The 26,811-nt window shown below is 40.5% G+C and overlaps 7 protein-coding genes across 7 annotated transcripts; all 7 read left to right on the top strand.

The window, feature by feature from the left end:
• Positions 1-2,125: 2,125 nt before the first annotated feature.
• LOC128762801 (cyclin-A1-like) lies at positions 2,126-4,191 on the top strand. The gene is made up of 10 exons (XM_053871355.1): positions 2,126-2,267; positions 2,372-2,382; positions 2,441-2,497; positions 2,570-2,777; positions 2,858-2,958; positions 3,033-3,259; positions 3,347-3,548; positions 3,631-3,744; positions 3,830-3,963; positions 4,089-4,191. Exons 1-10 carry the CDS (start codon positions 2,126-2,128, stop codon positions 4,189-4,191), a joined length of 1,299 nt encoding a protein of 432 aa, XP_053727330.1.
• A 2,658-nt stretch (positions 4,192-6,849) lies between these two features.
• LOC128752392 (cyclin-A1-like) lies at positions 6,850-8,754 on the top strand. The gene is made up of 7 exons (XM_053853555.1): positions 6,850-7,169; positions 7,250-7,362; positions 7,440-7,666; positions 7,754-7,955; positions 8,038-8,151; positions 8,236-8,369; positions 8,522-8,754. Exons 1-7 carry the CDS (start codon positions 6,998-7,000, stop codon positions 8,589-8,591), a joined length of 1,032 nt encoding a protein of 343 aa, XP_053709530.1. The 5' UTR covers positions 6,850-6,997; the 3' UTR covers positions 8,592-8,754.
• Positions 8,755-10,556: 1,802 nt separating this feature from the next.
• LOC128762878 (cyclin-A1-like) lies at positions 10,557-12,622 on the top strand. Its single transcript, XM_053871470.1, has 10 exons — positions 10,557-10,698; positions 10,803-10,813; positions 10,872-10,928; positions 11,001-11,208; positions 11,289-11,389; positions 11,464-11,690; positions 11,778-11,949; positions 12,062-12,175; positions 12,261-12,394; positions 12,520-12,622. The coding sequence occupies exons 1-10, from the start codon at positions 10,557-10,559 to the stop codon at positions 12,620-12,622; spliced, it is 1,269 nt and encodes a 422-aa protein (XP_053727445.1).
• Positions 12,623-15,280: 2,658 nt separating this feature from the next.
• On the top strand, positions 15,281-17,185 carry LOC128752382 (cyclin-A1-like). Its single transcript, XM_053853535.1, has 7 exons — positions 15,281-15,600; positions 15,681-15,793; positions 15,871-16,097; positions 16,185-16,386; positions 16,469-16,582; positions 16,667-16,800; positions 16,953-17,185. The coding sequence occupies exons 1-7, from the start codon at positions 15,429-15,431 to the stop codon at positions 17,020-17,022; spliced, it is 1,032 nt and encodes a 343-aa protein (XP_053709510.1). The 5' UTR covers positions 15,281-15,428; the 3' UTR covers positions 17,023-17,185.
• Positions 17,186-18,987: 1,802 nt separating this feature from the next.
• Positions 18,988-21,068, top strand: LOC128762947 (cyclin-A1-like). Its single transcript, XM_053871600.1, has 10 exons — positions 18,988-19,129; positions 19,234-19,244; positions 19,303-19,359; positions 19,432-19,639; positions 19,720-19,820; positions 19,895-20,121; positions 20,209-20,380; positions 20,493-20,606; positions 20,692-20,825; positions 20,966-21,068. The coding sequence occupies exons 1-10, from the start codon at positions 18,988-18,990 to the stop codon at positions 21,066-21,068; spliced, it is 1,269 nt and encodes a 422-aa protein (XP_053727575.1).
• A 2,494-nt stretch (positions 21,069-23,562) lies between these two features.
• LOC128763006 (G2/mitotic-specific cyclin-A-like) lies at positions 23,563-24,235 on the top strand. The gene is made up of 3 exons (XM_053871735.1): positions 23,563-23,734; positions 23,815-23,927; positions 24,005-24,235. Exons 1-3 carry the CDS (start codon positions 23,563-23,565, stop codon positions 24,233-24,235), a joined length of 516 nt encoding a protein of 171 aa, XP_053727710.1.
• A 135-nt stretch (positions 24,236-24,370) lies between these two features.
• Positions 24,371-25,325, top strand: LOC128752683 (cyclin-A1-like). The gene is made up of 4 exons (XM_053854148.1): positions 24,371-24,520; positions 24,603-24,716; positions 24,801-24,934; positions 25,093-25,325. The coding sequence occupies exons 1-4, from the start codon at positions 24,401-24,403 to the stop codon at positions 25,160-25,162; spliced, it is 438 nt and encodes a 145-aa protein (XP_053710123.1). The 5' UTR covers positions 24,371-24,400; the 3' UTR covers positions 25,163-25,325.
• Positions 25,326-26,811: the final 1,486 nt, after the last annotated feature.

The following is a 26,811-nucleotide window of genomic DNA, read 5'->3' on the forward strand; positions in this document are numbered from 1 at the left end:
TAAAAAAAACTGACATGACACAATAAAGGTGGTGTAAATAAATGTATTTATTGCCAGTCAAACTGTTTCTTCCCTTCTTTCCCTGCAGGTCTGTGGTCCAGTGTTGTTCACCATCTTCACCTGTCTGCACAGCATCGATCTACAACTCAGTGTTCTGACCGAGCTGGACTGGATCTGAACTCACGTTCAACTGTTTTTAAACGTGTTTCTTTTGGCAGAACGTCACCTGTGTGGAACACAAGAGTCACTGTTTCTGCAGCCCATTTTTAAAGGAGGATTATATTTTTGCTCTTTGTACATAGTTTATTATTTTATATTCTAAATGAGATTTTTTGCAACAACAATTGTTGTATGTACTTATTTTAAAATAAAATGTCCATCGTGATTTTTAGTTGTCGTTTTTAATCCTACACAAATCCTCTCACATACTCTGCAGTGACTGTTCAAACACCTTGTGGATTTCATCCTATGAAAAGCAAAGGTGTCGTGATTTAAAGCAACACTGCACAAAAAAAAAACTTGTTTTCAGATGACTTTTTGGAAACCTTGCTCTCAAACATACTTAAATTTAATTACATTTAAAGGGTAAAATCATATAGTGAACTGAATGATGAGTGAAGCTAATGCTTTGAAACATAACTCCCAAAAGACGTGTCTCAATTACACTGTGATGGCATCAACAATGACATACGGATAATCTCAAATAAGTTGAATAAAAACATCACAGTATAATCAATCCGATATTTAGGTTCTGTTAGCATTATTTTTCATTTCTCTCATTCGTGGAACCAGTTTTCTCACTGGTCAATCCACTTTGCTTCGTTTTCGTAGATGTTGGTTTAAACGTTCAAGTGTCGTGAGGACAGCGATCCGCACATTCCTTCATCGCAGGTTCACAACGATCCTCATGTTCATGTGTATCGAGACGGGCCATTCACATCTCAGCGGTCTGATGGTTCAGTTGTAACCACAGATGACGAGGCTCATTCATATGTGATGAAGATGAAATGTCCTATTCTATTTGTTTCGACAAGATAAGAAGTTTAAGTGAAAGCGGTTCGATTCAGTGCGTCTAAATATCAGTGTAAAATAGTGTGACGCGCATATGATGTGAATTTATTTCTGTCTGTTCTCTCGACCATAAGTACAATTTAATGTTCCTATCTTGTATGTTAGGACACGAGGACACCTTTAAATATACATAATATATTTCTGACTCCATTTATAAAAATAAATCTGGGAACAATTTGCTTTATTTATCGGTTGTTAATCACATTAAGAAGCTCAAACGTAAGTGGAAAATGAAACGACCAAATTCGCTCTGCTTCCTTTTTGCGATGGAATACGACTCTATGGTCCATGTTTTTTTCCTCAAACATTGTTGTTTGCACGTCTTTACTCTAACCATAAAGTCTAAATAAAACTATCAACGCATGCGCCCACTCTAGTAAATTTTTCTTATTCTTTTAGTCTTTATTTTGACAAAGAGAGAAACTCGTTCACTCCTGAAATAACGAAAAGTAACTCGACAGAAAGAAAGCCGTGCTCTTGTTTGTTGAATGGAAGGAAATATCTGGCATTAGAAACGGACCGCAACTACAATCCTAAATCGAAAGTGTTCTTCAAAAATATATTTATGATTGGTTTTGATATTTTTATGATTTTTCTGAAAATTAAGTGCTGGTTCATCAAAACCCTATTGAATACAGAGCAGAAAATCACAGAAACATGACACATCATTAGATGCACATTAGAAATACAACACAAAATAACGTTCTAGGGTGAAAATGGTGTTCCTCTAAGAGAATATGATATTTAAATGTCCAGAGAAACATCATCACCACATTGTGTATTTTTCACCACGTTGTGTCGTGATGTCGAACGTAGAAAATGTTTTTCTATGCTCGTTGTCGATTAATTTCGTCAAAAACAATAAAAATAACAATACGATTTAATATTAACCTTTACTTATTTGTCCTGAAGTTAAAAATGTTCTTTCACTGATTTATCCCGCCCCGAGGGTCGAACATCACCGACCAATCTCTGAATATATATTTGCATATGAACGGATCCTGCTTCCTGATTGGCTGAAAAGTTTGCGGGCCTGAAGGATAAATGAGTGTCGATGGATGGCGAGATTCACTCAGCGTGGATCCTCGCATCTTCTCTTCAGTCCAGACACCAGAAGATTCGTCTCATCTTCGACCAGCACACCAGTTCTCCTCTGAAGACTCCTCCTGCTTCAAGTGAGACTTCTGGTCTGTCAGGTAAAGAGCAACTCTCTCACCTGAGCAACTGACTTGGTGCTGGGTCCAGAGAGCGACGGCCTCTCAAGTCACTTAACAGCTGGATATTGTGAGTTTCAATGAAGCTTGTTACACTGTAACTACAGTGAAACTACTGACTCTTGTGAACTGAACCAAGTTGTTCCTCTTTGCAGATGTTTTCAAGCGCCAGTGTCCAGACCTCCCACATGGTGCTCACCGGAGACATGCAGGTAGAAGAAGACTCCGAGAGGATCTTCACCAGATCTGTGAACGTTGAATATTAATGATCATGTCTCCAACAGGTGTTTGAATATTCTGAAGACATTCCAGCTCTGGTCGATCTGCCGATCGACTGCTTCCTCTATGAAAGTGACCAACAACTTGAAGTGGCTTTTGAGGTTGTTTTGGCTCCATCTGGAGACGAACTGAGCCCAGACACCTTTTCCATGGAGACAGAAGAGTCGTCATCTGATGACGAAGACCTGATGTTCATGCTGGAACCATGTCCAAGTGAGCTTAAGATAATGGAGCTAAATAACCCGAGTCGAAGCTCTCTTTGATGTTCACCTCGTCACTGTTCTCTCCTGCAGACTCTTCTACTTCTGAGTCGGACCAAGATGAGTCTGATTCTCAGGACGATAGTGAATCTGAATATGTGGAGGACATTTACTGGAACTTGAGGGTCACAGAGGTGAGTCAGAACATCTGCAATTGAAACATGTCACCTTAGACTCTTTGAGACAACCGATTTTTCTCCATCACCAGGAGCGGTTCAGACCAAAGCTGGGCTACATGGACCACCTCCCCCAGATCCTCAAGGACCTCAGGTCTAACTTAGTAGACAAGCTGACCCGGGTTGTTGTAGATCTCCAACTTGACACAGAAACCCTGCATCTCGCCATCAACTACTTGGACCGGATCTTCTCCAACTCCAGATCAGTGAACCTGCAGGACCTGACTCTCATCGGGACGACTGCTCTGTTCATTGCTGCGTGAGTATCAGCAGAACTTTGATGAGGGTCCGCTTGACCTCTGACCTGATGCTAGTGTCCTCACTGTTTCATATGTCCTGGTTTTAGGAAGCACCAGAGCAGGAACCCCCCAGAGGCTCGGGTGTTTGTCCCACGAGATGGAAGCTACACGAAGAAAGAGTTGCTAGAGATGGAGTGGCGTCTCCTCAAAACCCTGGACTTCACTCTGTCAGCCCCCACGTCCTACACCTTCCTTCACATCTTCATGTCCATCTACCCTGTTTGTGAGACCACACAGAACCTGGCGGTGGTGAGTCCAACTTCTCTGTCTTCCTCTCTGCTCACATTTGAGTGTCTTCTTCTGACTCCTGTGTTTCTTCCTCCTGGTTCAGTTTCTGGCAGACCTGAGTCTCATGGACGTGAACTTGTTGGTGCGACACGACTCGTCTAAAGTGGCAGCTGCAGCTCTGTTCATGGCCAACTACAGGGTCAACAGAGAGAACTGGGTAAGTTGCTCCAGGTGCATGATGGGATTCACAATCCTCCAGATGGGAGTCACCCTGAACTCACCTTCACTCTTCTCTCTTTCAGCCTGAAGACCTGGACCTGTTCTCTGGATACCCAGTGGAGGACATTGCAGATTGTGTCGATGAACTGTACAAGCTGGAACTCATCTCCGCCACACGCCCCCTGCAGGGCATCAGGACAAAGTACAAGAACTCAATGTAAGTCGAATGGAGGCGCTCGTGAACAGAATCCAGAAACAAACTGAAAATGCGCATTATGAATTGTCGATTCTGTAGTGTGACATACTGTTATTTTAATGCATTTGATTTCGTTCTCCTTCCAGGTCTGTGATTCAAACTGCCTCCACGTCCCAGTCCGGCTCATCAGCACCAACCTACTGGAGACCGTTCAACAACACAATGGGACATTTCCGTCTCACAGAATGAAGATTGACCGTCACGATGGACTCCATTTGTGAAGTCATGAAGACGTGTCAGTGAAATGGAAACCTGTAACACTACAATAGAAACTGAAGACACTTTTTAAATAATCATGTATGATTAATTTTAAGCCCTTTAAATGTGATATATTGATATTTTATCTGCCCTTTTCCCAAAACAATCAAATGTATTTCCTGATATTTTACTATTTTGTATAAAAACTGAGGTGAATTAAATGATGTTTGTTGGTTTTGATCCTCACCAACAACTCCAATGTATGAACTGACTTTCTCAATAAAGTCTGTTGGGAGCATAGCATGCGTGTTTTTCTGGGGGGATTTTGGTCTTTCCATTTGCCTTTATTATGATCATTTAAGTCAACAATACTGAGACCTAATCCAGACACTTGGAATTTTATTATTTAATTTAGCTCACAAAAAGATTGAACTGGATTTTAAACGGTCATTACATTGAAGTTTCCAGGTCAAGGTACTGACTAAATGAACATTTATATGAAGTTATTGTGTAAGATATTCGTGACTGAAATGTAATATGAGCAAATGAAAGAACTAAAATAAAATTGTGTCCGGCTGAAAATCTGTCTCATACATATTCATCCGAAGAATCCTAAAAAAAAAAGAAAAGACAAAAAAGAAAGAAAGAAAGTTGATCCATACAAAATGCGTTCTCTTTCGCGCATATTCACCCTTCTTAATGCAACAAAAAATACAGCCGTAATAAACAGCATTTGTCCCATTATTATAAGACATTACAAACAGGTTTGGTGAATATTTCGGATATTTTCGTCTTCAGTCAGACATTGTGAATGGGAAGTTCTCCCTCATTTTATTTAAATATTTTGTAGTTGGTTTTCTGGAACATTTCTTCGATCATGAATTTTATTTTTTCAGAGAATGAGTTTGATATTTCAGGCAGAATTTTTTCAAGTAGAAAATTGCACTTTTTCAAGAATCATCTCTGTATCTTTCAACATATTTTTTTAATGTGTCACCACTTTCAGAGAAAACCGGAATTCATTGTGATTACGCTGCTATCTAAATGTGATTGAATTATTCCTTCACCGTGTTACAGAAATGCTAATCGAATAACTTTAAACCGGAGGAAATATTTGTTTTCAATAAAGTCAAACAGAAACACCGAGTCTCTGAAAAAGCGCTGCAACAATTTCATTCATGCGTATGTTGTCAACGGTTTTCTCCCAACACCGTCCACTTTGCTGTGTTTTTAATCGCTCTTTAAATGTGTTAATTGTACAGTGATCGAGCACAATTTCTTTCAACGCAGGTGCAAATTGATCCCAATTCTCATGAGTCTGGAGGATGGACGGAGCATTCACACCTCAGTGGTCTGATTGTTCACTTCTAATCTCACGATCATGAGTCTCTCTGGTATGTGACGGAGATTAAATGTTCTATTCATATGTGTTTCAACATGATCAGAAGTTTCAGTAAAACTGTCTCGAGCCATTGAGTTCAGCGACCAATGTGAAAGAGAATGATCCATGAAAACTGTGTAAACATACACATCGGTTCTGTCGAAATGTTTCAATATTTGTTTTGGGCATTATATGATGGAATGCAAGATTATTTATACCCATGTCACATTACATCATAAATATACGTTAAAAATATATTAAAAAAGGACTATATAATTTGTGATTACGAGATATAAATTGAACCAAAACTCGATTAAAGGTTTTAATTTAGTTTAAAGTTCAACAGTTGTTTTAGAGATATAATTAAATTACCAAATTACCTATATTTCATTTTCGATTTTATGGTGAATTAATTTTATTAATTAATGTTATTTTATTTTTTTCAATCGTACACGTCGGTTCTGTCGAAATGTTTCAATATTTATTCTTGGCGTTATGTGATGGAATGCAAGATTATTTATACCCACGTGACGATGATCAGCCACTACTTTATTTTATTTTATTAAAATTAATGAATTTATTGAATTAATTTCATTAATGTTATTTTATGTTTTTGTCCGAAATTCCGCCGATAACAACAATAAATATAGCACAAAGCGAAAGGCGAATTTTACTTGAAGCACATCTTGTTGTCCGAAGAAACTGCATTTAAAGTTCAACAGTTGTTTTAGAGATCTAATTAAATTACCCAATTACCTAGATTTCATTTTCGATTTTATGGTGAATTAATTCATTAACGTTATTTTATGTTTATCTCTGAAATTCCGCCGATAACTGCAATAAATATAACACAATGCTAAAAGCGATTTTCGATGGAGCACATCTTGTTGCCCGAAAAAAAAAACTACATTTAAAGTTAAAGTGTTGTTTAAGAGATCAGGGACGTTATCAGTGACAAGTTGGATTTACTTTTACAAAATCAGAGTTTCCGAGAGGAAAACTGTTTCACTTGAACATTACGAAATCTGGAGTGAATCTGAAGCTCATTTGCCTCGTATTTTACTTTTAAAACTTGAAAAACTTTGTCAAACTTGACTTTGTTCTCTCAGCGGACCAATCGCTCCGCGCTCTGGTGACGTCACTGGATCAGCTCATTTACATGTGACATGGGCGGGGAAAGTTTCCCGCGTCCTGATTGGCTGCCGAGTTGGCGCTCTCTAGCATAAATGGACGGAAACGTCTCTCAAGATTCACTCTGGGATCTTTGCTCATATTCTCCAGTCAGGCCAGCAGCAGATTCTTCTTCTGAACTTCCAGACCAGCTGCACCCTGTGGAAGAGTTTTCCAGCTCTGGGAGAGACTCCTCATCATCATCTTCAGACATCAAGTGTCCACCCAGAGGTCCAGACCTTCGACATGACACCCTCAGGAGACGTCCTCTTCTTCTCTGGTCAGCAGCTCCAAGTGGCTTGTGAGGTGATTCTGGATATGTCAGGAGAGGAAGCAAGCCCAGACATTGTTTTCATGGAGACAGAAGATTCTCCATCAGTGGATGAAGATCAGTGGTCCATGTTGGAGCCCAGTCCAGGTGAGTTTGAGATAATGCAACAGAATAACTTGAGTTGAATCTCACCTTGATGTTGACCTCATCATGGTTCTCTCCTGCAGATTCTAGCCAGAACTCTTCAGAGTCGGACCAGGACGAGCCAGTGTCTCAGGAAGACTTGTTTTCTGCATCTGAATATGTGGAGGACATTTACTGGAACTTGAGGGCCACAGAGGTGAGTCAGGTCTGAATCTGATCTGAGCTTGTGAATCTTTGAGACAACATGTGTGACATCTCCTTTCATCCCATCAGGAGCGGTTCAGACCAAAGCCAGGCTACATGGACCATCACCCACAGACCTTGGAGAACATCAGGCCCTTCACAGTGGACTGGCTGACCCGAATCACCACAGACCTCGGGCTCGACACAGAGACTCTGCATCTGACCATCAACTACTTGGACCGGATCTTCTCCAAATCCAGATCAATGAAACTACAGGACCTGACTCTGATCGGAACGACTGCTCTGTTCATTGCTACGTAAGTATCAGCAGAACTTTGATGAGGGTCCACTTGACCTCTGACCTGATGCTAGTGTCCTCACTGTTTCATGTGTCCTGGTTTTAGGAAGCACCAGAGCAGGAACCCCCCGGAGGCTCAGGTGTTTGTCCCACGAGATGGAAGCTACACAAAGAAAGAGTTGCTAGAGATGGAGTGGCGTCTCCTCAAAACCCTGGACTTCACTCTGTCAGCCCCCACGGCCTACACCTTCCTTCACATCTTCATGTCCATCTACCCTGTTTGTGAGACCACACAGAACCTGGCGGTGGTGAGTCCAACTTCTCTGTCTTCTTCTCTGCTCACGTTTGAGTGTCTTCTTCTGACTCCTGTGTTTCTTCCTCCTGGTTCAGTTTCTGGCAGACTTGAGTCTGATGGACGTGAACTTGTTGGTGCGACACGACTCGTCTAAAGTGGCAGCTGCAGCTCTGTTCATGGCCAACTACAGAGTCAACAGAGAGAACTGGGTAAGTTGCTTCAGGTGTATGATGGGATTCACAATCCTCCAATGGGAGTCACACTTAACTCACCTTCACTCTTTTCTCTTTCAGCCTGAAGACCTGGAAAACTTCTCTGGTTACTCCTTGGAGGACCTCGCCGAGTGTATGGAAACCATGTACAAGCTGGAGCTGCTTCACTCAGAGCTCCCTCTACAGGCCATCAGGTCAAAGTTCACAAAGTCAATGTAAGTTACTCTGGACAAGTTATTTATTTTTAATTCATGACTGATCAGATTTGTGCATCAATATAAAAAAAAACTGACATGACACAATAAAGGTGGTGTAAATAAATGTATTTATTGCCAGTCAAACTGTTTCTTCCCTTCTTTCCCTGCAGGTCTGTGGTCCAGTGTTGTTCACCATCTTCACCTGTCTGCACAGCATCGATCTACAACTCAGTGTTCTGACCGAGCTGGACTGGATCTGAACTCACGTTCAACTGTTTTTAAACGTGTTTCTTTTGGCAGAACGTCACCTGTGTGGAACACAAGAGTCACTGTTTCTGCAGCCCATTTTTAAAGGAGGATTATATTTTTGCTCTTTGTACATATTTTATTATTTTATATTCTAAATGAGATTTTTTGCAACAACAATTGTTGTGTGTACTTATTTTAAAATAAAATGTCCATCGTGATTTTTAGTTGTCGTTTTTAATCCTACACAAATCCTCTCACATACTCTGCAGTGACTGTTCAAACACCTTGTGGATTTCATCCTATGAAAAGCAAAGGTGTCGTGATTTAAAGCAACACTGCACAAAAAAAAAACTTGTTTTCAGATGACTTTTTGGAAACCTTGCTCTCAAACATACTTAAATTTAATTACATTTAAAGGGTAAAATCATATAGTGAACTGAATGATGAGTGAAGCTAATGCTTTGAAACATAACTCCCAAAAGACGTGTCTCAATTACACTGTGATGGCATCAACAATGACATACGGATAATCTCAAATAAGTTGAATAAAAACATCACAGTATAATCAATCCGATATTTAGGTTCTGTTAGCATTATTTTTCATTTCTCTCATTCGTGGAACCAGTTTTCTCACTGGTCAATCCACTTTGCTTCGTTTTCGTAGATGTTGGTTTAAACGTTCAAGTGTCGTGAGGACAGCGATCCGCACATTCCTTCATCGCAGGTTCACAACGATCCTCATGTTCATGTGTATCGAGACGGGCCATTCACATCTCAGCGGTCTGATGGTTCAGTTGTAACCACAGATGACGAGGCTCATTCATATGTGATGAAGATGAAATGTCCTATTCACATTTGTTTCGACAAGATAAGAAGTTTAAGTGAAAGCGGTTCGATTCAGTGCGTCTAAATATCAGTGTAAAATAGTGTGACGCGCATATGATGTGAATTTATTTCTGTCTGTTCTCTCTACCATAAGTACAATTTAATGTTCCTATCTTGTATGTTAGGACACGAGGACACCTTTAAATATACATCATATATTTCTGACTCCATTTATAAAAATAAATCTGGGAACAATTTGCTTTATTTATCGGTTGTTAATCACATTAAGAAGCTCAAGCGTAAGTGGAAAATGAAACGACCAAATTCGCTCTGCTTCCTTTTTGCGATGGAATACGACTCTATGGTCCATGTTTTTTTTCTCAAACGTTGTTTGCACTTCTTTACTCTAACCATAAAGTCTAAATAAAACTATCAACGCATGCGCCCACTCAAGTAAATTTTTCTTATTCTTTTAGTCTTTATTTTGACAAAGAGAGAAACTCGTTCACTCCTGAAATAACGAAAAGTAACTCGACAGAAAGAAAGCCGTGCTCTTGTTTGTTGAATGGAAGGAAATATTTGGCATTAGAAACGGACCGCAACTACAATCCTAAATAGGAAGTGTTCTTCAAAAATATATTTATGATTGGTTTTGATATTTTTATGATTTTTCTGAGAGTTAAGTGCTGGTTCATCAAAACCCTATTGAATACAGAGCAGAAAATCACAGAAACATGACACATCATTAGATGCACATTAGAAATACAACACAAAATAACGTTCTAGGGTGAAAATGGTGTTCCTCTAAGAGAATATGATATTTAAATGTCCAGAGAAAGATCATCACCACATTGTGTATTTTTCATCACTTTGTGTGGTGATGTCGAACGTAGAAAATGTTTTTCTATGCTCGTTGTCGATTAATTTCGTCAAATACAATAAAAATAATAATACGATTTAATATTAACCTTTACTTATTTGTCCTGAAGTTAAAAATGTTCTTTCACTGATTTATCCCGCCCCGAGGGTCGAACATCACCGACCAATCTCTGAATATATATTTGCATATGAACGGGTCCTGCTTCCTGATTGGCTGAAAAGTTTGCGGGCCTGAAGGATAAATGAGTGTCGATGGATGGCGAGATTCACTCAGCGTGGATCCTCGCATCTTCTCTTCAGTCCAGACACCAGAAGATTCGTCTCATCTTCGACCAGCACACCAGTTCTTCTCTGAAGACTCCTCCTGCTTCAAGTGAGACTTCTGGTCTATCAGGTAAAGAGCAACTCTCTCACCTGAGCAACTGACTTGGTGCTGGGTCCAGAGAGCGACGGCCTCTCAAGTCACTTAACAGCTGGATATTGTGAGTTTCAATGAAGCTTGTTACACTGTAACTACAGTGAAACTACTGACTCTTGTGAACTGAACCAAGTTGTTCCTCTTTGCAGATGTTTTCAAGCGCCAGTGTCCAGACCTCCCACATGGTGCTCACCGGAGACATGCAGGTAGAAGAAGACTCCGAGAGGATCTTCACCAGATCTGTGAACGTTGAATATTAATGATCATGTCTCCAACAGGTGTTTGAATATTCTGAAGACATTCCAGCTCTGGTCGATCTGCCGATCGACTGCTTCCTCTATGAAAGTGACCAACAACTTGAAGTGGCTTTTGAGGTTGTTTTGGCTCCATCTGGAGACGAACTGAGCCCAGACACCTTTTCCATGGAGACAGAAGAGTCGTCATCTGATGACGAAGACCTGATGTTCATGCTGGAACCATGTCCAAGTGAGCTTAAGATAATGGAGCTAAATAACCCGAGTCGAAGCTCTCTTTGATGTTCACCTCGTCACTGTTCTCTCCTGCAGACTCTTCTACTTCTGAGTCGGACCAAGATGAGTCTGATTCTCAGGACGATAGTGAATCTGAATATGTGGAGGACATTTACTGGAACTTGAGGGTCACAGAGGTGAGTCAGAACATCTGCAATTGAAACATGTCATCTTAGACTCTTTGAGACAACCGATTTTTCTCCATCACCAGGAGCGGTTCAGACCAAAGCTGGGCTACATGGACCACCTCCCCCAGATCCTCAAGGACCTCAGGTCTAACTTAGTAGACAAGCTGACCCGGGTTGTTGTAGATCTCCAACTTGACACAGAAACCCTGCATCTCGCCATCAACTACTTGGACCGGATCTTCTCCAACTCCAGATCAGTGAACCTGCAGGACCTGACTCTCATCGGGACGACTGCTCTGTTCATTGCTGCGTGAGTATCAGCAGAACTTTGATGAGGGTCCGGTTGACCACTGACCTGATGCTAGTGTCCTCACTGTTTCACGTGTCCTGGTTTTAGGAAGCACCAGAGCAGGAACCCCCCAGAGGCTCGGGTGTTTGTCCCACGAGATGGAAGCTACACGAAGAAAGAGTTGCTAGAGATGGAGTGGCGTCTCCTCAAAACCCTGGACTTCACTCTGTCAGCCCCCACGTCCTACACCTTCCTTCACATCTTCATGTCCACCTACCCTGTTTGTGAGACCACACAGAACCTGGCAGCGGCGAGTCCAACTTCTCTGTCTTCTTCTCTGCTCACATTTGAGTGTCTTCTTCTGACTCCTGTGTTTCTTCCTCCTGGTTCAGTTTCTGGCAGACTTGAGTCTCATGGACGTGAACTTGTTGGTGCGACACGACTCGTCTAAAGTGGCAGCTGCAGCTCTGTTCATGGCCAACTACAGGGTCAACAGAGAGAACTGGGTAAGTTGCTCCAGGTGCATGATGGGATTCACAATCCTCCAGATGGGAGTCACCCTGAACTCACCTTCACTCTTCTCTCTTTCAGCCTGAAGACCTGGACCTGTTCTCTGGATACCCAGTGGAGGACATTGCAGATTGTGTCGATGAACTGTACAAGCTGGAACTCATCTCCGCCACACGCCCCCTGCAGGGCATCAGGACAAAGTACAAGAACTCAATGTAAGTCGAATGGAGGCGCTCGTGAACAGAATCCAGAAACAAACTGAAAATGCGCATTATGAATTGTCGATTCTGTAGTGTGACATACTGTTATTTTAATGCATTTGATTTCGTTCTCCTTCCAGGTCTGTGATTCAAACTGCCTCCACGTCCCAGTCCGGCTCATCAGCACCAACCTACTGGAGACCGTTCAACAACACAATGGGACATTTCCGTCTCACAGAATGAAGATTGACCGTCACGATGGACTCCATTTGTGAAGTCATGAAGACGTGTCAGTGAAATGGAAACCTGTAACACTACAATAGAAACTGAAGACACTTTTTAAATAATCATGTATGATTAATTTTAAGCCCTTTAAATGTGATATATTGATATTTTATCTGCCCTTTTCCCAAAACAATCAAATGTATTTCCTGATATTTTACTATTTTGTATAAAAACTGAGGTGAATTAAATGATGTTTGTTGGTTTTGATCCTCACCAACAACTCCAATGTATGAACTGACTTTCTCAATAAAGTCTGTTGGGAGCATAGCATGCGTGTTTTTCTGGGGGGATTTTGGTCTTTCCATTTGCCTTTATTATGATCATTTAAGTCAACAATACTGAGACCTAATCCAGACACTTGGAATTTTATTATTTAATTTAGCTCACAAAAAGATTGAACTGGATTTTAAACGGTCATTACATTGAAGTTTCCAGGTCAAGGTACTGACTAAATGAACATTTATATGAAGTTATTGTGTAAGATATTCGTGACTGAAATGTAATATGAGCAAATGAAAGAACTAAAATAAAATTGTGTCCGGCTGAAAATCTGTCTCATACATATTCATCCGAAGAATCCTAAAAAAAAAAGAAAAGACAAAAAAGAAAGAAAGAAAGTTGATCCATACAAAATGCGTTCTCTTTCGCGCATATTCACCCTTCTTAATGCAACAAAAAATACAGCCGTAATAAACAGCATTTGTCCCATTATTATAAGACATTACAAACAGGTTTGGTGAATATTTCGGATATTTTCGTCTTCAGTCAGACATTGTGAATGGGAAGTTCTCCCTCATTTTATTTAAATATTTTGTAGTTGGTTTTCTGGAACATTTCTTCGATCATGAATTTTATTTTTTCAGAGAATGAGTTTGATATTTCAGGCAGAATTTTTTCAAGTAGAAAATTGCACTTTTTCAAGAATCATCTCTGTATCTTTCAACATATTTTTTTAATGTGTCACCACTTTCAGAGAAAACCGGAATTCATTGTGATTACGCTGCTATCTAAATGTGATTGAATTATTCCTTCACCGTGTTACAGAAATGCTAATCGAATAACTTTAAACCGGAGGAAATATTTGTTTTCAATAAAGTCAAACAGAAACACCGAGTCTCTGAAAAAGCGCTGCAACAATTTCATTCATGCGTATGTTGTCAACGGTTTTCTCCCAACACCGTCCACTTTGCTGTGTTTTTAATCGCTCTTTAAATGTGTTAATTGTACAGTGATCGAGCACAATTTCTTTCAACGCAGGTGCAAATTGATCCCAATTCTCATGAGTCTGGAGGATGGACGGAGCATTCACACCTCAGTGGTCTGATTGTTCACTTCTAATCTCACGATCATGAGTCTCTCTGGTATGTGACGGAGATTAAATGTTCTATTCATATGTGTTTCAACATGATCAGAAGTTTCAGTAAAACTGTCTCGAGCCATTGAGTTCAGCGACCAATGTGAAAGAGAATGATCCATGAAAACTGTGTAAACATACACATCGGTTCTGTCGAAATGTTTCAATATTTGTTTTGGGCATTATATGATGGAATGCAAGATTATTTATACCCATGTCACATTACATCATAAATATACGTTAAAAATATATTAAAAAAGGACTATATAATTTGTGATTACGAGATATAAATTGAACCAAAACTCGATTAAAGGTTTTAATTTAGTTTAAAGTTCAACAGTTGTTTTAGAGATATAATTAAATTACCAAATTACCTATATTTCATTTTCGATTTTATGGTGAATTAATTTTATTAATTAATGTTATTTTATTTTTTTCAATCGTACACGTCGGTTCTGTCGAAATGTTTCAATATTTATTCTTGGCGTTATGTGATGGAATGCAAGATTATTTATACCCACGTGACGATGATCAGCCACTACTTTATTTTATTTTATTAAAATTAATGAATTTATTGAATTAATTTCATTAATGTTATTTTATGTTTTTGTCCGAAATTCCGCCGATAACAACAATAAATATAGCACAAAGCGAAAGGCGAATTTTACTTGAAGCACATCTTGTTGTCCGAAGAAACTGCATTTAAAGTTCAACAGTTGTTTTAGAGATCTAATTAAATTACCCAATTACCTAGATTTCATTTTCGATTTTATGGTGAATTAATTCATTAACGTTATTTTATGTTTATCTCTGAAATTCCGCCGATAACTGCAATAAATATAACACAATGCTAAAAGCGATTTTCGATGGAGCACATCTTGTTGCCCGAAAAAAAAAACTACATTTAAAGTTAAAGTGTTGTTTAAGAGATCAGGGACGTTATCAGTGACAAGTTGGATTTACTTTTACAAAATCAGAGTTTCCGAGAGGAAAACTGTTTCACTTGAACATTACGAAATCTGGAGTGAATCTGAAGCTCATTTGCCTCGTATTTTACTTTTAAAACTTGAAAAACTTTGTCAAACTTGACTTTGTTCTCTCAGCGGACCAATCGCTCCGCGCTCTGGTGACGTCACTGGATCAGCTCATTTACATGTGACATGGGCGGGGAAAGTTTCCCGCGTCCTGATTGGCTGCCGAGTTGGCGCTCTCTAGCATAAATGGACGGAAACGTCTCTCAAGATTCACTCTGGGATCTTTGCTCATATTCTCCAGTCAGGCCAGCAGCAGATTCTTCTTCTGAACTTCCAGACCAGCTGCACCCTGTGGAAGAGTTTTCCAGCTCTGGGAGAGACTCCTCATCATCATCTTCAGACATCAAGTGTCCACCCAGAGGTCCAGACCTTCGACATGACACCCTCAGGAGACGTCCTCTTCTTCTCTGGTCAGCAGCTCCAAGTGGCTTGTGAGGTGATTCTGGATATGTCAGGAGAGGAAGCAAGCCCAGACATTGTTTTCATGGAGACAGAAGATTCTCCATCAGTGGATGAAGATCAGTGGTCCATGTTGGAGCCCAGTCCAGGTGAGTTTGAGATAATGCAACAGAATAACTTGAGTTGAATCTCACCTTGATGTTGACCTCATCATGGTTCTCTCCTGCAGATTCTAGCCAGAACTCTTCAGAGTCGGACCAGGACGAGCCAGTGTCTCAGGAAGACTTGTTTTCTGCATCTGAATATGTGGAGGACATTTACTGGAACTTGAGGGCCACAGAGGTGAGTCAGGTCTGAATCTGATCTGAGCTTGTGAATCTTTGAGACAACATGTGTGACATCTCCTTTCATCCCATCAGGAGCGGTTCAGACCAAAGCCAGGCTACATGGACCATCACCCACAGACCTTGGAGAACATCAGGCCCTTCACAGTGGACTGGCTGACCCGAATCACCACAGACCTCGGGCTCGACACAGAGACTCTGCATCTGACCATCAACTACTTGGACCGGATCTTCTCCAAATCCAGATCAATGAAACTACAGGACCTGACTCTGATCGGAACGACTGCTCTGTTCATTGCTACGTAAGTATCAGCAGAACTTTGATGAGGGTCCACTTGACCTCTGACCTGATGCTAGTGTCCTCACTGTTTCATGTGTCCTGGTTTTAGGAAGCACCAGAGCAGGAACCCCCCGGAGGCTCAGGTGTTTGTCCCACGAGATGGAAGCTACACAAAGAAAGAGTTGCTAGAGATGGAGTGGCGTCTCCTCAAAACCCTGGACTTCACTCTGTCAGCCCCCACGGCCTACACCTTCCTTCACATCTTCATGTCCATCTACCCTGTTTGTGAGACCACACAGAACCTGGCGGTGGTGAGTCCAACTTCTCTGTCTTCTTCTCTGCTCACGTTTGAGTGTCTTCTTCTGACTCCTGTGTTTCTTCCTCCTGGTTCAGTTTCTGGCAGACTTGAGTCTGATGGACGTGAACTTGTTGGTGCGACACGACTCGTCTAAAGTGGCAGCTGCAGCTCTGTTCATGGCCAACTACAGAGTCAACAGAGAGAACTGGGTAAGTTGCTTCAGGTGTATGATGGGATTCACAATCCTCCAATGGGAGTCACACTTAACTCACCTTCACTCTTTTCTCTTTCAGCCTGAAGACCTGGAAAACTTCTCTGGTTACTCCTTGGAGGACCTCGCCGAGTGTATGGAAACCATGTACAAGCTGGAGCTGCTTCACTCAGAGCTCCCTCTACAGGCCATCAGGTCAAAGTTCACAAAGTCAATGTAAGTTACTCTGGACAAGTTATTTATTTTTAATTCATGACTGATCAGATTTGTGCATCAATATAAAAAAAAACTGACATGACACAATAAAGGTGGTGTAAATAAATGTATTTATTGCCAGTCAAACTGTTTCTTCCCTTCTTTCCCTGCAGGTCTGTGGTCCAGTGTTGTTCACCATCTTCACCTGTCTGCACAGCATCGATCTACAACTCAGTGTTCTGACCGAGCTGGACTGGATCTGAACTCACGTTCAACTGTTTTTAAACGTGTTTCTTTTGGCAGAACGTCACCTGTGTGGAACACAAGAGTCACTGTTTCTGCAGCCCATTTTTAAAGGAGGATTATATTTTTGCTCTTTGTACATATTTTATTATTTTATATTCTAAATGAGATTTTTTGCAACAACAATTGTTGTGTGTACTTATTTTAAAATAAAATGTCCATCGTGATTTTTAGTTGTCGTTTTTAATCCTACACAAATCCTCTCACATACTCTGCAGTGACTGTTCAAACACCTTGTGGATTTCATCCTATGAAAAGCAAAGGTGTCGTGATTTAAAGCAACACTGCACAAAAAAAAAACTTGTTTTCAGATGACTTTTTGGAAACCTTGCTCTCAAACATACTTAAATTTAATTACATTTAAAGGGTAAAATCATATAGTGAACTGAATGATGAGTGAAGCTAATGCTTTGAAACATAACTCCCAAAAGACGTGTCTCAATTACACTGTGATGGCATCAACAATGACATACGGATAATCTCAAATAAGTTGAATAAAAACATCACAGTATAATCAATCCGATATTTAGGTTCTGTTAGCATTATTTTTCATTTCTCTCATTCGTGGAACCAGTTTTCTCACTGGTCAATCCACTTTGCTTCGTTTTCGTAGATGTTGGTTTAAACGTTCAAGTGTCGTGAGGACAGCGATCCGCACATTCCTTCATCGCAGGTTCACAACGATCCTCATGTTCATGTGTATCGAGACGGGCCATTCACATCTCAGCGGTCTGATGGTTCAGTTGTAACCACAGATGACGAGGCTCATTCATATGTGATGAAGATGAAATGTCCTATTCACATTTGTTTCGACAAGATAAGAAGTTTAAGTGAAAGCGGTTCGATTCAGTGCGTCTAAATATCAGTGTAAAATAGTGTGACGCGCATATGATGTGAATTTATTTCTGTCTGTTCTCTCTACCATAAGTACAATTTAATGTTCCTATCTTGTATGTTAGGACACGAGGACACCTTTAAATATACATCATATATTTCTGACTCCATTTATAAAAATAAATCTGGGAACAATTTGCTTTATTTATCGGTTGTTAATCACATTAAGAAGCTCAAGCGTAAGTGGAAAATGAAACGACCAAATTCGCTCTGCTTCCTTTTTGCGATGGAATACGACTCTATGGTCCATGTTTTTTTTCTCAAACGTTGTTTGCACTTCTTTACTCTAACCATAAAGTCTAAATAAAACTATCAACGCATGCGCCCACTCAAGTAAATTTTTCTTATTCTTTTAGTCTTTATTTTGACAAAGAGAGAAACTCGTTCACTCCTGAAATAACGAAAAGTAACTCGACAGAAAGAAAGCCGTGCTCTTGTTTGTTGAATGGAAGGAAATATTTGGCATTAGAAACGGACCGCAACTACAATCCTAAATAGGAAGTGTTCTTCAAAAATATATTTATGATTGGTTTTGATATTTTTATGATTTTTCTGAGAGTTAAGTGCTGGTTCATCAAAACCCTATTGAATACAGAGCAGAAAATCACAGAAACATGACACATCATTAGATGCACATTAGAAATACAACACAAAATAACGTTCTAGGGTGAAAATGGTGTTCCTCTAAGAGAATATGATATTTAAATGTCCAGAGAAAGATCATCACCACATTGTGTATTTTTCATCACTTTGTGTGGTGATGTCGAACGTAGAAAATGTTTTTCTATGCTCGTTGTCGATTAATTTCGTCAAATACAATAAAAATAATAATACGATTTAATATTAACCTTTACTTATTTGTCCTGAAGTTAAAAATGTTCTTTCACTGATTTATCCCGCCCCGAGGGTCGAACATCACCGACCAATCTCTGAATATATATTTGCATATGAACGGGTCCTGCTTCCTGATTGGCTGAAAAGTTTGCGGGCCTGAAGGATAAATGAGTGTCGATGGATGGCGAGATTCACTCAGCGTGGATCCTCGCATCTTCTCTTCAGTCCAGACACCAGAAGATTCGTCTCATCTTCGACCAGCACACCAGTTCTTCTCTGAAGACTCCTCCTGCTTCAAGTGAGACTTCTGGTCTATCAGGTAAAGAGCAACTCTCTCACCTGAGCAACTGACTTGGTGCTGGGTCCAGAGAGCGACGGCCTCTCAAGTCACTTAACAGCTGGATATTGTGAGTTTCAATGAAGCTTGTTACACTGTAACTACAGTGAAACTACTGACTCTTGTGAACTGAACCAAGTTGTTCCTCTTTGCAGATGTTTTCAAGCGCCAGTGTCCAGACCTCCCACATGGTGCTCACCGGAGACATGCAGGTAGAAGAAGACTCCGAGAGGATCTTCACCAGATCTGTGAACGTTGAATATTAATGATCATGTCTCCAACAGGTGTTTGAATATTCTGAAGACATTCCAGCTCTGGTCGATCTGCCGATCGACTGCTTCCTCTATGAAAGTGACCAACAACTTGAAGTGGCTTTTGAGGTTGTTTTGGCTCCATCTGGAGACGAACTGAGCCCAGACACCTTTTCCATGGAGACAGAAGAGTCGTCATCTGATGACGAAGACCTGATGTTCATGCTGGAACCATGTCCAAGTGAGCTTAAGATAATGGAGCTAAATAACCCGAGTCGAAGCTCTCTTTGATGTTCACCTCGTCACTGTTCTCTCCTGCAGACTCTTCTACTTCTGAGTCGGACCAAGATGAGTCTGATTCTCAGGACGATAGTGAATCTGAATATGTGGAGGACATTTACTGGAACTTGAGGGTCACAGAGGTGAGTCAGAACATCTGCAATTGAAACATGTCATCTTAGACTCTTTGAGACAACCGATTTTTCTCCATCACCAGGAGCGGTTCAGACCAAAGCTGGGCTACATGGACCACCTCCCCCAGATCCTCAAGGACCTCAGGTCTAACTTAGTAGACAAGCTGACCCGGGTTGTTGTAGATCTCCAACTTGACACAGAAACCCTGCATCTCGCCATCAACTACTTGGACCGGATCTTCTCCAACTCCAGATCAGTGAACCTGCAGGACCTGACTCTCATCGGGACGACTGCTCTGTTCATTGCTGCGTGAGTATCAGCAGAACTTTGATGAGGGTCCGGTTGACCACTGACCTGATGCTAGTGTCCTCACTGTTTCACGTGTCCTGGTTTTAGGAAGCACCAGAGCAGGAACCCCCCAGAGGCTCGGGTGTTTGTCCCACGAGATGGAAGCTACACGAAGAAAGAGTTGCTAGAGATGGAGTGGCGTCTCCTCAAAACCCTGGACTTCACTCTGTCAGCCCCCACGTCCTACACCTTCCTTCACATCTTCATGTCCACCTACCCTGTTTGTGAGACCACACAGAACCTGGCAGCGGCGAGTCCAACTTCTCTGTCTTCTTCTCTGCTCACATTTGAGTGTCTTCTTCTGACTCCTGTGTTTCTTCCTCCTGGTTCAGTTTCTGGCAGACTTGAGTCTCATGGACGTGAACTTGCTGGTGCGACACGACTCGTCTAAAGTGGCAGCTGCAGCTCTGTTCATGGCCAACTACAGGGTCAACAGAGAGAACTGGGTAAGTTGCTTCAGGTGTATGATGGGATTCACAATCCTCCAGATGGGAGTCACCCTGAACTCACCTTCACTCTTCTCTCTTTCAGCCTGAAGACCTGGACCTGTTCTCTGGATACCCAGTGGAGGACATTGCAGATTGTGTCGATGAACTGTACAAGCTGGAACTCATCTCCGCCACACGCCCCCTGCAGGGCATCAGGACAAAGTACAAGAACTCAATGTAAGTCGAATGGAGGCGCTCGTGAACAGAATCCAGAAACAAACTGAAAATGCGCATTATGAAATGTGGATTCTGTAGTGTGACATATAAAAAGGTGTCATACCGTTATTTTAATGCATTTGATTTCGTTCTCCTTCCAGGTCTGTGATTCAAACTGCCTCCACGTCCCAGTCCGGCTCATCAGCACCAACCTACTGGAGACCGTTCAACAACACAATGGGACATTTCCGTCTCACAGAATGAAGATTGACCGTCACGATGGACTCCATTCGTGAAGTCATGAAGACGTGTCAGTGAAATGGAAACCTGTAACGCTACAATAGAAACTGAAGACACTTTTTAAATAATCATGTATGATTAATTTTAAGCCCTTTAAACGTGATATATTGATATTTTATCTGCCCTTTTCCCAAAACAATCAAATGTATTTCATGATATTTTACTATTTTGTATAAAAACTGAGGTGAATTAAATGATGTTTGTTGGTTTTGATCCTCACCAATAACTCCAATGTATGAACTGACTTTCTCAATAAAGTCTGTTGGGAGCATAGCATGCGTGTTTTTCTGGGGGGATTTTGGTCTTTCCATTTGCCTTTATTATGATCATTTAAGTCAACAATACTGAGACCTAATCCAGACACTTGGAATTTTATTATTTAATTTAGCGCACAAAAAGATTGAACTGGATTTTAAACGGTCATTACATTTAAGTTTCCAGGTCAAGGTACTGACTAAATGAACATTTATATGAAGTTATTGTGTAAGATATTCGTGACTGAAATGTAATATGAGCAAATGAAAGAACTAAAATAAAATTGTGTCCGGCTGAAAATCTGTCTCATACATATTCATCCGAAGAATCCTAAAAAAAAAAAAGAAAAGACAAAAGTTGATCCATACAAAATGCGTTCTCTTTCGCGCATATTCGCCCTTCTTAATGCAACAAAAAATACAGCCGTAATAAACAGCATTTGTCCCATTATTATAAGACATTACAAACAGGTTTGGTGAATATTTCGGATATTTTCGTCTTCAGTCAGACATTGTGAATGGGAAGTTCTCCCTCATTTTATTTAAATATTTTGTTGTTGGTTTTCTGGAACATTTCTTCGATCATGAATTTTATTTTTTCAGAGAATGAGTTTGATATTTCAGGCAGAAATTTTTCAATTAGAAAATTGCACTTTTTCAAGAATCATCTCTGTATCTTTCAACATATTTTTTTAATGTGTCACCACTTTCAGAGAAAACCGGAATTCATTGTGATTACGCTGCTATCTAAATGTGATTGAATTATTCCTTCACCGTGTTACAGAAATGCTAATCGAATAACTTTAAACCGGAGGAAATATTTGTTTTCAATAAAGTCAAACAGAAACACCGAGTCTCTGAAAAAGCGCTGCAACAATTTCATTCATGCGTATGTTGTCAACGGTTTTCTCCCAACACCGTCCACTTTGCTGTGTTTTTAATCGCTCTTTAAATGTGTTAATTGTACAGTGATCGAGCACAATTTCTTTCAACGCAGGTGCAAATTGATCCCAATTCTCATGAGTCTGGAGGATGGACGGAGCATTCACACCTCAGTGGTCTGATTGTTCACTTCTAATCTCACGATCATGAGTCTCTCTGGTATGTGACGGAGATTAAATGTTCTATTCATATGTGTTTCAACATGATCAGAAGTTTCAGTAAAACTGTCTCGAGCCATTGAGTTCAGCGACCAATGTGAAAGAGAATGATCCATGAAAACTGTGTAAACATACACATCGGTTGTGTCGAAAGGTTTCAATATTTATTTTGGGCATTATATGATGGAATGCAAGATTATGTATACCCATGTCACATTACATCATAAATATACGTTAAAAATATATTAGAAAAAGGGACTATATAATTTGTGATTACGAGATATAAATTGAACTAAAACTAAATTAAAAGTTTTTGTCTGAAATTCCGCCGATAACAGCATTAAATATAGCACAAAGCGAAAGGCGAATTTTATATGAAGCACATCTTGTTGTCCAAAGAAACTGCATTTAAAGTTCAACAGTTGTTTTAGAGATCTAATTAAATTACCCAATTACCTAGATTTCATTTTCGATTTTATGGTGAATTAATTCATTAACGTTATTTTATGTTTATCTCTGAAATTCCGCCGATAACTGCAATAAATATAACACAATGCTAAAAGCGATTTTCGATGAAGCACATCTTGTTGCCCGAAAAAAAACTACATTTAAAGTTCAAGTGTTGTTTAAGAGATCAGGGACGTTATCAGTGACAAGTTGGATTTACTTTTACAAAATCAGAGTTTCCGAGAGGAAAACTGTTTCACTTGAACATTACGAAATCTGGAGTGAATCTGAAGCTCATTTGCCTCGTATTTTACTTTTAAAACTTGAAAAACTTTGTCAAACTTGACTTCGCTGACAATCGCTCCGCTCTCTGGTGACGTCACTGGATCAGCTCATTTACATGTGACATGGGCGGGGAAAGTTTCCCGCGTCCTGATTGGCTGCCGAGTTGGCGCTCTCCAGCATAAATGGACGGAAACGTCTCTCAAGATTCACTCTGGGATCTTTGCTCATATTCTCCAGTCAGGACAGCAGCAGATTCTTCTTCTGAACTTCCAGACCAGCTGCACCCCGTGGAAGAGTTTTCCAGCTCTGGGAGAGACTCCTCATCATCATCTTCAGACATCAAGTGTCCACCCAGAGGTCCAGACCTTCGACATGACACCCTCAGGAGACCTCCACTTCTTCTCTGGTCAGCAGCTCCAAGTGGCTTGTGAAGTGATTCTGGATATGTCAGGAGAGGAAGTGAGCCCAGACATTGTTTTCATGGAGACAGAAGATTCTCCATCAGTGGATGAAGATCAGTGGTCCATGTTGGAGCCCAGTCCAGGTGAGTTTGAGATAATGCAACAGAATAACTTGAGTTGAATCTCTCCTTGATGTTGACCTCATCATGGTTCTCTCCTGCAGATTCTAGCCAGAACTCTTCAGAGTCGGACCAGGACGAGCCAGTGTCTCAGGAAGACTTGTTTTCTGCATCTGAATATGTGGAGGACATTTACTGGAATTTGAGGGCCACAGAGGTGAGTCAGGTCTGAATCTGATCTGAGCTTGTGAATCTTTGAGACAACATGTGTGACTTCTCCTTTCTTCCCATCAGGAGCGGTTCAGACCAAAGCCAGGCTACATGGACCATCACCCACAGACCTTGGAGAACATCAGGCCCTTCACAGTGGACTGGCTGACCCGAATCACCACAGACCTCGGGCTCGACACAGAGACTCTGCATCTGACCATCAACTACTTGGACCGGATCTTCTCCAAATCCAGATCAGTGAAACTACAGGACCTGACTCTGATCGGGACGACTGCTCTGTTCATTGCTACGTAAGTATCAGCAGAACTTTGATGGAGGTCCACTTGACCTCTGACCTGATGCTAGTGTCCTCACTGTTTCATGTGTCCTGGTTTTAGGAAGCACCAGAGCAGGAACCCCCCGGAGGCTCAGGTGTTTGTCCCACGAGATGGAAGCTACACGAAGAAAGAGTTGCTAGAGATGGAGTGGCGTCTCCTCAAAACCCTGGACTTCACTCTGTCAGCCCCCACGTCCTACACCTTCCTTCACATCTTCATGTCCATCTACCCTGTTTGTGAGACCACACAGAACCTGGCGGTGGTGAGTCCAACTTCTCTGTCTTCTTCTCTGCTCACATTTGAGTGTCTTCTTCTGACTCCTGTGTTTCTTCCTCCTGGTTCAGTTTCTGGCAGACTTGAGTCTGATGGACGTGAACTTGTTGGTGCGACACGACTCGTCTAAAGTGGCAGCTGCAGCTCTGTTCATGGCCAACTACAGAGTCAACAGAGAGAACTGGGTAAGTTGCTCCAGGTGCATGATGGGATTCACAATCCTCCAATGGGAGTCACGCTTAACTCACCTTCACTCTTTTCTCTTTCAGCCTGAAGACCTGGAAAACTTCTCTGGTTACTCCTTGGAGGACCTCGCAGAGTGTATGGAAACCATGTACAAGCTGGAGCTGCTTCACTCAGAGCTCTCTCTACAGGCCATCAGGTCAAAGTTCACAAAGTCAATGTAAGTTACTCTGGACAAGTTATTTATTTTTAATTCATGACTGATCGGATTTGTGCATCAATATAAAAAAAAAAAAAAACTGACATGACACAATAAAGGTGGTGTAAATAAATGTATTTATTGCCAGTCAAACTGTTTCTTCCCTTCTTTCCCTGCAGGTCTGTGGTCCAGTGTTGTTCACCATCTTCACCTGTCTGCACAGCATCGATCTACAACTCAGTGTTCTGACCGAGCTGGACTGGATCTGAACTCACGTTCAACTGTTTTTAAACGTGTTTCTTTTGGCAGAACGTCACCTGTGTGGAACACAAGAGTCACTGTTTCTGCAGCCCATTTTTAAAGGAGGATTATATTTTTGCTCTTTGTACATATTTTATTATTTTATATTCTAAATGAGATTTTTTGCAACAACAATTGTTGTGTGTACTTATTTTAAAATAAAATGTCCATCGTGATTTTTAGTTGTCGTTTTTAATCCTACACAAATCCTCTCACATACTCTGCAGTGACTGTTCAAACACCTTGTGGATTTCATCCTATGAAAAGCAAAGGTGTCGTGATTTAAAGCAACACTGCACAAAAAAAAAACTTGTTTTCAGATGACTTTTTGGAAACCTTGCTCTCAAACATACTTAAATTTAATTACATTTAAAGGGTAAAATCATATAGTGAACTGAATGATGAGTGAAGCTAATGCTTTGAAACATAACTCCCAAAAGACGTGTCTCAATTACACTGTGATGGCATCAACAATGACATACGGATAATCTCAAATAAGTTGAATAAAAACATCACAGTATAATCAATCCGATATTTAGGTTCTGTTAGCATTATTTTTCATTTCTCTCATTCGTGGAACCAGTTTTCTCACTGGTCAATCCACTTTGCTTCGTTTTCGTAGATGTTGGTTTAAACGTTCAAGTGTCGTGAGGACAGCGATCCGCACATTCCTTCATCGCAGGTTCACAACGATCCTCATGTTCATGTGTATCGAGACGGGCCATTCACATCTCAGCGGTCTGATGGTTCAGTTGTAACCACAGATGACGAGGCTCATTCATATGTGATGAAGATGAAATGTCCTATTCACATTTGTGTCGACAAGATAAGAAGTTTAAGTGAAAGCGGTTCGATTCAGTGCGTCTAAATATCAGTGTAAAATAGTGTGACGCGCATATGATGTGAATTTATTTCTGTCTGTTCTCTCTACCATAAGTACAATTTAATGTTCCTATCTTGTATGTTAGGACACGAGGACACCTTTAAATATACATCATATATTTCTGACTCCATTTATAAAAATAAATCTGGGAACAATTTGCTTTATTTATCGGTTGTTAATCACATTAAGAAGCTCAAGCGTAAGTGGAAAATGAAACGACCAAATTCGCTCTGCTTCCTTTTTGCGATGGAATACGACTCTATGGTCCATGTTTTTTTTCTCAAACGTTGTTTGCACTTCTTTACTCTAACCATAAAGTCTAAATAAAACTATCAACGCATGCGCCCACTCAAGTAAATTTTTCTTATTCTTTTAGTCTTTATTTTGACAAAGAGAGAAACTCGTTCACTCCTGAAATAACGAAAAGTAACTCGACAGAAAGAAAGCCGTGCTCTTGTTTGTTGAATGGAAGGAAATATTTGGCATTAGAAACGGACCGCAACTACAATCCTAAATAGGAAGTGTTCTTCAAAAATATATTTATGATTGGTTTTGATATTTTTATGATTTTTCTGAGAGTTAAGTGCTGGTTCATCAAAACCCTATTGAATACAGAGCAGAAAATCACAGAAACATGACACATCATTAGATGCACATTAGAAATACAACACAAAATAACGTTCTAGGGTGAAAATGGTGTTCCTCTAAGAGAATA

This window comes from Synchiropus splendidus, chromosome 1 (assembly GCF_027744825.2).
Source record: "Synchiropus splendidus isolate RoL2022-P1 chromosome 1, RoL_Sspl_1.0, whole genome shotgun sequence".
In the NCBI taxonomy this organism is placed as follows: domain Eukaryota; kingdom Metazoa; phylum Chordata; class Actinopteri; order Syngnathiformes; family Callionymidae; genus Synchiropus; species Synchiropus splendidus.